The 8,949-nt window shown below is 67.3% G+C and overlaps 1 protein-coding gene across 1 annotated transcript; it reads left to right on the top strand.

Annotated features, from left to right (window-relative positions):
• The first annotated feature begins 4,656 nt into the window (after positions 1-4,656).
• LOC122909979 (mitotic spindle positioning) lies at positions 4,657-8,662 on the top strand. Its single transcript, XM_044254747.1, has 4 exons — positions 4,657-6,427; positions 6,907-7,034; positions 7,813-7,851; positions 8,340-8,662. The coding sequence occupies exons 1-4, from the start codon at positions 4,780-4,782 to the stop codon at positions 8,427-8,429; spliced, it is 1,905 nt and encodes a 634-aa protein (XP_044110682.1). The 5' UTR covers positions 4,657-4,779; the 3' UTR covers positions 8,430-8,662.
• The last annotated feature ends 287 nt before the right edge of the window (positions 8,663-8,949 follow it).

Genomic DNA, 8,949 nt, shown 5'->3' with positions numbered 1-8,949 from the left:
GACCCGGCGGGGACTGCACTGGTTCTCTGCAACTCCCCTAACCCGCCCGCCCACGGCAGCCCCTTGCTGGATGCCCAGCTTTCCCCCGGCTCTGCAGAGGGACCAGTCCCTGGGAAACGGGGTGGGGGGCACGGTGGGGCGACAGTCTACAGTGGCTGCCGTCCCCCGCTTCTGTCTCCCCAGCTGAGCTCGGACGTTCTCCACCCTCTCTGTGCCTCAGTTTGCCTCTCCGGGGGCAGGATGGTGTCCTTGTCTCCGCCACTGTCCCAGTGAGCGGGGTGACCCAGTCTCCGCCCTTTGGGGCCGCACTTTCCCTGTATAAGCAACAGGGGGAGTGGATAGGATGAGGGGCTGCAGTTCAAATCCCAGTCCTCCCATTTGATGAAAGAGGAGACGGAGGGTCCAAGGGTCCCCAGAGCCAGCCATGGGGCAGTCAGGACAGAGCCCCAGAGCAGGGGATGAAGATCCCGTTCACAGTGTGTGTGTCCCTCTCCTGTCCCCACTGTGGACTGACCGCCGGGCCGCTGGGTCTGCTCCCCAGAGAGGCTGGGCTTCTGCAGTCCTTGACGGAGAATCAGGCAGGACCCCTGCCCACGCCGAGCCTCGGTGCCCCGTCCATCAGTGGTCCTGGGCTTTGCACACCCTGCACGTGTTCTCTGGCACTTTTGATGTCCTCATTTGGTCTTTTATGTCGAGGTGGCCAGGGGGACCTTCCCAGCCCTGTAATGTCCCCATCTCAGAGGAGGGGACAGGCTCCGGGAGGCTTAGTGGGGTTTGAATCCAGGCTTGGCAGAACCCTTCATGCCCCCGCCCCCGACCAGCGCCCGAAAGGGATCTCCGGGGTAGTAGCCCCACAGGATGGGCTGAGCCAGCTGGCAGGGGGGCAGGGGGCTGGGCGGGACTCTGGGCAGGGACTCTGGGCAGGGACACCCCCACTCTGGGGTCCTGGAGAGCCTGGCAGCGGCAAGAAAGAGGCCTCTGTGAGCCCTGGCTCCGTGGGGCTGGAGGCCCTGGAGGCTGAGGGACGGCGGGCCATGGGCATGCTGCCTGCCCTCCGCCCTGCCTGGGTATCGTCTTTCTCCTTCCTCCTCTGGACTTTGTTTCCCAAGCCCCGGTGGAGCTCGGGAGGAGGGGGTGCACCTGCTTTCCCCTGGCAGGGCCCTGTCCCCTGGCAACCTGTGGGCGGGGCGGCACCCGGCGTCTCTGCGCCTGTCGCCTGTCGGCAGGGTCGGAGCCAAGCTCAGGGGCTGCTGGGGGCCAGGAGCCCGCAGGTGAGGCCCGGGATGTGGCAGACCGGGGCGGGGGTCCTGCGTGGGGCGGGGGTGGGGCAGGGATCCCACCGCGCAGGGACGGGGGGGGGGGTCCCGTGGGGGGCGGGGTTTTGTTTCCGGCATGGGGGGCATTGCCAGCTGTACCCTGTAGGGTCCTCAGGGACCCATCCCCCATTCCCCACCCCACCCCCTCCAGTTATGCTCTCAGGGGCTGGGGGCCTCCCTTGTTCTGCACCCCTGGTGCCTCTGAAGTCGTAAGGGGGTCTCTATCCTTCCTGTCTCACCGCCCCCCCGGGGGAGCAGAGGCTCAGTCCCAGAACCTTGCTGGGGCCTCAGTGTCTGCCCTGGGCTTCCGGCCCCCAAACCCAAGAACCTTGAGCCCCGAGCCTCCAATGAAGGGATCTGATTGCACCCTCCCTGGTCCCGAGAATCCTGTGGGAACAGCCATCAGCACCAGCCAGAACCTTGCAGGGAGACCTTGCCTGAGGGGCGACACCCCCATGAGGTCCAGGTCAGGACACAGGGGTGGTGGGTGAGGCAGACACTCTGTTCAGAGTCCTGGGGTCTCCAGGTGTTGGAGGCTCTGCCCAGGCCCCAGTGCCTGCCCACCACTTTGCCGTGAGACCTTGCCTTGTGGGAGCCTCCGCGCCTCCAAAGGGAGTTTGCTCCAGAGCGGGAGGCAGGTGCGTGGCTCTAGGGGCCATAAACCCCACTTGGGTCTGGTATCGGAGTGCGGCGGGGTGGGGCTGGGGAGCTTCCTGGAAGCGGAGGTGACCGACTGGAACAGAGCCTCGGGCTTCAGGACCTGCCCTTCTGTCCCCACGTGACCTCGGGTGAGCACCTTCCCTCTCTGGGCCTCAGTTCCCTCCGCTCCGGTCCCAGGGCCCTAAGAGGAGCTGCCTGGAGGCGTGTGGTGCCCTGCGCAGGGGCGGCTCCGGGAAGGCCGCGCGGGGGGCTCTGGGACTGTTGTGACCACTCGCCTGTGAGGAGCCTCTGGGGGCCTCCCTGGGGCCCATCCCCCCAGGCCTCCTTGCTCCTCTGGCCCCGTGTGGGTGCAGCGTCCGCCCAACGCACACACAGGGAGACCGAGGTGTTGTAGGAGGGGGAGCCGGCCTGAGACCCGTGGTGGGTTAGGGTTTGAATAATAATGCTACTAACAACCACCATGAAAGCATTTAGGCGGCACCTACTGTATACTGGGTTCAGGGTACTGACCGTGCATGGCAGGTCTCAGCACGGAGCCAAGTGCCGTGGGCTCTACCTAGAGTCCAGGTGTGGACACTGAGGCCCACGGGGAGCAGAGGGCTTCCCAAGGACGCAAGCCCGTGGGGCCCTGGGGCCTTGAGCCCGAGCCCCCGCCCGAGCCCCACCCCAGTGGCCTGGGTGAATCACCGGGCAGGAACGGACCAGGAACAAGCAGCGTCCCCACCCGTGCCCCACCCGACTCCACCAGGAGCCGGACGCCCTCCCGACAGGTGGTTCTTCTTCCCGGAGCCGAGGTCCTGTGTGGCGTGTAGGTCCTGCCGGGTGAACGTCCACTGGCTAGCTCAGCAAACACTCCTGCGTCACCCACCCCACACCTGCCCGCCCTGAGGATATCCAGGGCCTGGGCACACTCCTGCCCAGCCCTCAGGGTCAGCGTGGGGCTCGGGACTGGAGGGGAGGCCCTGGGGGGCAGCCAGGTCTGTGGCAGAAACGAGCCCGACCCCCACGTCCTGGGCACCCGGGAGGAGCGGTGTGTGCAGAGACCACACCTTACGCAGCCGTCGGGATGAAATCCATGCTGTGTGCCAGACTCCGGGCTGCCGGGGAAAGGCTCGTCTGGGCCGCTAGCGGGAGGGGCCTGGGCCGATGGCCTCCAGCGGGAGAAGACGAAACTCGAAGAAGCTTACCCCGTTTCAGAGGCGTACCCACGCCTGTGAGTCTCAGGGAGGACACTTCCACGGGGGCTGTGTGCTTGTGGGGGCGGGGCTCCGTCCCGGGCTGGGGCTTATGACCCAGGCCTGCTTGTCCCTAACTACTGGTTTTCCAGTATTTGATACACACAACAGCCGATGTGATGCGTGCCAGTTCCAGTATCGTTCCCAGGATGGATTTCCTGGTGCTTAATGCCACTTCTCCAGCTCAGCGAGGGGCTGCGTTTTCCGTTTGAGAACCACAGCCTTTACAAGCAAGTTGGCCAAGAGACAGCCGATGACAGGGCAGCTCTGACGGAACCGAGGGGGGACGCAAGGACCGGGCTGCTTGGAGAGCTGGGAAAGGCCAGTCTTCTCTCCTCGGCTGCGGAAGGGGACGCCCAACTCGCTGCTGAGCCGGGCTGCAGATGCTGCTCAGACAACAGGCTGCAAGGGCACACGCTCTGCCTCTGCCCCTCTGCTGGGGCAACTGGGGGGGGGGGGCTCCCTGGAGGAGGTGTCCTGCAGGCTGCCGGTAAGAAGGCTGTAGAGGAGTAGAATTGAAGCCTTCCAGGCAGAGGGAGTTGTGGGAGGAGGCGCATCGGATGTGGGGTAGGGATGCCTGTGAAGTTTGGGGGTTCGTGTGGGGGCCAGACAAAGGCCTCGAGAACTGCAGGAGAGGCCGGGAGCCCCGGAGCTTTGAGAGCAGGTGCGTGACCTTGGCAGACAGGGCTCCTGGAGCTGTGCTCAGCAGAGCTCCAATGCTGGAAGGGGTGCAGTCCCCCTGGGGCACTGGATTGGGGTGTGGCCCAGAGGCTCCAGGCCTTCCCGGTCCAGCAGGACAAGGTCCAAGGTGTTCCCTAGCCTGTCCCAGCTTTATGGCACGGAGGTGGGGGACTGAGTGGGACTGGACAAAGTGTCCCTCTAAGCAGGGTAGGGGGAGGAACCAGGAGCGGGAGTCCCCGCTACCCACCACACCTCTCTGAGTCTCAGTTTCCCCTGACATCTCTTAGTGAGGGGCAAGCCCGCTGATGAAATCATCACATCAAGAGGAAGCCTCACGGTGTGCGTCTGGAAGAGAGGCAGAGCGTGTGCCCGCAGGGGCCCGGGGGACAGGCTTTGGGTCTGGCCATGGCGAGCTGGGTGGGGAGGGCAGTAGCAGGAGTGGAGCACCCACAAATATCAGACACTCGGGGGCAGACCGGCGAGTCAGTACAGGAGTGGGATCCAGGTGTGGCTGGATCCAGGAGCTCAAACATTCCCAGTGCCCCAAGCCAGGGTGGGTCAGGGTCCTATTTTCCAAGCTAATTGCCAAGGCTCAGATCAGGATTTCAGGTCCAGGACAGTTTGGGTCATATGTCCATCCCTGAGCCAATCACAGAGGCCAGAGGGTAGAGCGCTCTGATTGGCGAGGCCTGGCCCATTCACCCATCCCGGAACCAATCACAGAGGCCCCTTGGCCAGGACTTTGCCCTTGAAGAGACTGGAAATCGAGCCTCTCCCCAAGAGAAGTTCTGTCGCCTGACCTGTTGGCCCTTGTTCCTTTCTCCTTCCTCAGCGAGCCCGGAGCACCTCCGCCCCTGGGAGCCTCAGGGAGCTGAGATCCCCAGGACATGGACCGAGTGACCAGATACCCCATCTTCAGCATCGCTCGCTCACCTCGCCTGGCTGGCTTGGACCCCGGTGGGGACACCAGCTATACGTCTGAGGTGGTGGATGTGGGGCCAGAGGCCAGCGGCTGGAGCCAGGACAAGCCACAGGCGTGGCCCGCCCACCAAGAGGCTCGACCGAATGCAGCCAGGACGGGGGCGTCCTCTAGCGCCTTCGCTGGCGGGTCGTCCCCGCGGACGCCCTGGCGGGAGGGTGACAAGGATGAGGCGAAGGCCTGCCACCTGGACGCCAGGGACGCCCAGCCTCGGCGGCCAGGGGACCTGGAGCAGGAACGCTGGGTGGTCATCCAGGGCCAGGCCCTCAGGAAGAGCAGCACGGTGGCCACGCTCCATGGCACCCCTGGCCCCCCGGACCCCAGCAGCCTCCAGGCACAGCCTGGGCCCCTGGAGGAGAGCGCCGTGGACAGGGAGCAGATTGACTTCCTGGCCGCGAGGCAGCAGTTTCTGAGCCTAGAGCAGGCCTGCGCCGGGGGCCCCCTGCACCCTGCGGCTCCCGTGGCCCCGGCTCGTGCTCCACCTGGCGGCGGTCAGGCCCCCAGGGCCTCAACTGGGCCGCTCGGGGGCAGCTTGTGTGCTGTCCCGCCGCACCCCCGGGAGAGGGAGGTGCTCCCGCCAGAGAAGAGGGTCGGGGGCCTTCCGGCTGCATCTGGCGTCCAGCCTGCGCATGACGCAGCCTCCCTGGCCCAGGCGGGGTCCCCGCAGCTCCCCAAGGAGACCCCCATCGAGCGGGAGATCCGGCTAGCCCAGGAGCGGGAAGCGGACCTTCGAGAGCAGAGGGGGCTGCGGCGGGCGAGCAGCCAGCAGGAGCTGGTGGAGATCCCCACGCGGCCGCTGCTGCTGACCGCAGGGAGCCGGACCGCGGCGCCACGGCGGGAGCGAGGGCGCCCGTCCCTCTACGTGCGGCGGGACTTGGCGCAGGGGACGCGGCGGGAGGAGGACCACCGGCGGCGGGAGGTGTCGGCGCCCACGCAGTCTGGGCTCCGGAGAGCCTTCAGCTCCGACTCCATCCTGGACCTGGCCTCGGCCGGCGGCGCGGCTGACCCCGGCCCCCAGGTGAGGAAGGTGAACCGCATCCCGGCGGACGCCTACCGGCCGTTCCTGCGCGCCGGCAGCCGGGGCGTCCCCGCCGTCCAGGCGCGCGCCCAGCCCCGCGGTCTCTCTGCGGACGAGGCCGGGGCTGCGGGCTCCGTCGGGGCCGCGGGGTCTCCAAGGCGGCCCTTGGAGGCCCCTGGAACCGCCCCCGGCACGCAGCGCGAGTGCCCACGGCCCCCCCAGGGGCGCTGGCTAGCGCACGGGGGTGTCGTCCGCTGGGAGTATTTCCACCTGAGCCCGCTGCGGTTCCGGGTCCCTGAGGTGCCCCCGCGGGCCGAGGGCCCCGGTGGCCGAGGCTGGGAGGCGGGGGCCACCCCAGCGCCGGGGCGGCCAAGGCCCCCGTCGTCGGAGCTGCTGGAGCGGGAGGTGGAGAGCGTCCTGCAGCGCGAGCGGGAGGTGGCAGAGGAGCGGCGCACTGTCCTGTTCCCCGAGGTGTTCTCCCCGCCCCCCATCCACGACGACGACGGCCAGGACTCCGGGAGCTCCTCCGCGGCCTCGGGTGAGGACGGCGGCGCGGGCCGCGGCGGCTCTGCTGGGGCCTGGGAGGCTGGAGGGCGCGGGTGGGCGCGTCAGGAGGGGCGCGGCGTGGGGAGTCCCGGGGGCGGGGTCCCGTCCACTCCCCCAGCCCACTCTGCGTGCTGCTGGGTGCCGACGCCCTGGACTCCGCACGGAGACCCCAGCTTTGCCCGGGGTCTGGGCTTGTCAGCGTGGATGCGGGTCTCTCCGTGCGGACGGTCTCCGGACGCCGTGCCCTGTGGGTCGCGGTCTGTGTTCGCGGGGCAGGGGGCCTGTCTGTCCACCCAGTGTCTCCTGACCGCTTATTCTGGTCAGTCTGTTCCTTTCCTCAGCCCGCTGTCGCTTTGTCTGTCTGTCGGTCGCCTGTCTCCTCACCGGGGTCCTTGGCCAGAGACTCAGTCTCCCAGGCCTTGGGCCTTCATGGCCCAGGGACCCTCCCTGATGGCTCTTCTTTCCCCGCAGGCATCACGGGCAGCTACACAGTGTCGGATACCCACTTCTTCAGCCCCGTCCACCTGCACTCGGGCCTGGTGTGGGCGGCGGAGGCCCCCGCCGACAGGGCTCCGGAGCGGAGAAGGAAGGAGCAGCGGGTGAGTCTCGAGCCCTGGCCGGCCCCCCAGGCCTGGCGGAAGTCTGGCACCCCGTTAGGACCAGAGGTCGCTTGAGGGAGCCTCTGGTGTGACCTGGGTTGAAGCCGGCCTCCCTCATGGCCCTGTGGGAGGCTGTGCCTCAGTCTCCCCCGCCTGGAAGTGCAGCAGACTGGGTACAATGGGTGTCCACACCCAGGCTTCCGCCGCCAGGGGCCGCCTACGCGCGGGCCCCCAGGTCCGTCTGCAGGAGGGGGGATGCGATGCAGCAGCGCCGTCCTTCCTAAGGCCCTGTGTCCGCCGCACTGGTCTCAAGGCATCGCCCTCCGAGGGCTGAGGCCATGGCCTCCCTGGGCGGGATCTCTGGCCTGCGGAGAGCACCACCAGCTCTAGCCCCACCGAGGCTCACAGCCTGGTCCCACAGTCCGGGCTCCAGTCCCGGTCCTGCCCCTTGCTGGCGCCAGACCCTGGGCCAAGCCTCGCCCCTCTCTGAACCGCGGGCTCCCTGCCGTAAAGTGCACAGGACGGTAAGAAGCCCCCCTGTGAGGCTGGGCACGGGGCCTGGGCACGACAGCTCAGCTGACCGTGACCGTCTTTATCACGATGGCGACGTTTGCAGAGAGAAAAGGGTTGGGAATGGGGCTCCAGGCCATCCCTGAGGGGAGTGCATGGCGCACCGCATTGAGTTTGGGGTGGTGGCGGGCACTCGCGGGACCGGGCCACCCAGCGGGCTCTGGGGCGGGGCGTGGGGCCAAGGCTGATGCGTGTCCCCTTCCTGCAGTATGCCGGCATCAGCGCCTCAGACCGCATCGACTTGGAGGTGAGTGTGCCTCTGGGGACAGGGCCCCTGCCCGGGGCGTGCAACCCCCCAGCCTTTCTTCTGCACGCGGGTCCTCCGTGGCCGCCTGGGGTGGGCTTTGCTGGGACCTGCTTTGGGGGCCGAGGGCACGGAGCGTGAGCGAGCTCTGCGTGCCACCCCTTTACCCTGCCGGGAAGGCTTGGGGTGGGTCGGGCTGGACAAAGGCATGTTCTCTGAGAGAGGGACTCCCTGGAGACGGCCCGTCTGTGGATTTGTGGAATCTGTGTTTGCACCGGGTCCAGAATGCCAGACCCCAGCAGCTGAGCTGCTGTGGGTCTCAGCGTGGGTCAGCACATTCCTTGGCTCTGTTCCCAGAGGTAGAGGGTCTGACACGGAGGAGGGGAGTGGGCCTGCGTTGCTCTGCTCTAGATCCCTCCTCCGAGCTGGCAGTGGGGGAAGACTGCTGGGGGCTCGGGATCCCGATGGAGACTCCCTGTCTCCTCGTACAGGTCCTAGAAGCCACGCGGGTGACCCACCACAAGAGTACCATGGCGAGGCGCTGGGAAGCGGGCATCTATGCCAGCGAGAGCCAGGACTGAGCAGGGGACGGGACGCCCTTGCCTGCACCCTGCCCGTGGGCACTGCTGGGACCGTCCCCGGAGCCCCTGCCCCTCAGGACATAGGTCCCTGTGGGAACCCACCACTGATCGACCAGGGGTCCCGAGCTGCCATTCCCAAGGGTGGCTGTGTTTTCAGATGGAGGGTTTTCCTTCCTGTTCTTATCGTCCTGGAGCAGCTGCTTTCTGTATCTAAAGCTGGGGATGAAGTAGGACCTGTGTCCACGGTGCTTCTCAGACCGAACCCCCTGGTGCCGATGTGAGTGTCCCTGCTCGTCCGCGGCGGTGGGGCTGATGAGGAAGGAGACCTGGGTCCCGGCCCCTCGGGAGCTGCGGGTCTGAGCGGGGAGCACCCAGTCTGAGGGTCTTTGTGCCACCAGCCCTGAGCCCCAGCCCCGCCGCTTGCCCAGCAAGATGCGGACGTCATGGGGCCCCGTGGGGATGGCCCCGCACCTGGTGGAGAGAAGGGCCGTCTGCTCCATACCCCAAATGCCGGAGCCGG

Source organism: Neovison vison, chromosome 6, assembly GCF_020171115.1.
Source record: "Neovison vison isolate M4711 chromosome 6, ASM_NN_V1, whole genome shotgun sequence".
Classification (NCBI taxonomy): domain Eukaryota; kingdom Metazoa; phylum Chordata; class Mammalia; order Carnivora; family Mustelidae; genus Neogale; species Neogale vison.
Note: the sequence above shows the minus strand (reverse complement) of the source record. Positions and strands in the feature narration are given on the sequence as shown.